The sequence below is a fragment of the Penaeus monodon genome, chromosome 32, assembly GCF_015228065.2.
Source record: "Penaeus monodon isolate SGIC_2016 chromosome 32, NSTDA_Pmon_1, whole genome shotgun sequence".
Lineage (NCBI taxonomy): Eukaryota > Metazoa > Arthropoda > Malacostraca > Decapoda > Penaeidae > Penaeus > Penaeus monodon.
The window spans coordinates 33,825,361-33,826,012 of NC_051417.1; the positions used below are offsets into that span (position 1 = coordinate 33,825,361).

Sequence of the window (652 nt, forward strand, 5' to 3'; positions counted from 1 at the left end):
TAAAAGACCGATTTCTCTTTCTTTTTTTTTCCTAAAAGGCCGATCCACGCATCCGGATTCCCGATGCGAACGGCAGCGGGAAGTAAACAAACAAGCATGGCGATGGAGGGTCACAGAAGCGAGCCCACGTCGGTAATTGTAACGCAATTGCCGAAAGAAGCGTATAGAAGACCAATTAATGACTATTTCGGCCAAATTGGACCAGTGGTCAGATCACATCTAGTCAGAGATAATGGTAAATATGCGGGAGAGTTGTAATTTTCGGAGAAATGACGTGGTTTTGTGAGTGTTGCATGTTGTCTCTTGTAAGGCGTAAGTTGGTGCAAATCTTGTAAAAGGTCTTAAATGAGGAAATTGCAAGTCTTACTAAGCCTCAGTCACCATACTGATAATTTTACGAAATAGTTTCAGTTTCACAGCACATATCCCTGTCTTCATTCAAGGTGATCTTGACTCTTAATGCTAACTTAAATACATCATGAATGGCTCATGATATATAGGATCCTTCAATAGTAGTCTTTAGTCAGAGCTGAAAATCATTACGGACGATATGGACCCTAAACCTAAAGAGGGTTTGAGATATACCATGAGTTTTGTTGGTGAATATACTAAATAATCTAATAACAATGGTTAATCATTGCATTATGCTAAG

The 652-nt window shown here is 39.3% G+C and overlaps 1 protein-coding gene across 1 annotated transcript in view; it reads left to right on the plus strand.

Annotated features, from left to right (window-relative positions):
- Positions 1-71: 71 nt before the first annotated feature.
- LOC119593829 (RNA-binding protein 28-like) overlaps positions 72-652 on the plus strand; it is a 7,007-nt gene continuing 6,426 nt past the window's right edge. The window contains exon 1 of the mRNA XM_037942859.1: positions 72-235. Within this exon, the coding sequence (XP_037798787.1) occupies positions 97-235 (139 nt within the window). The 5' untranslated portion in view covers positions 72-96. The remainder of the gene's footprint in view (positions 236-652) is intronic.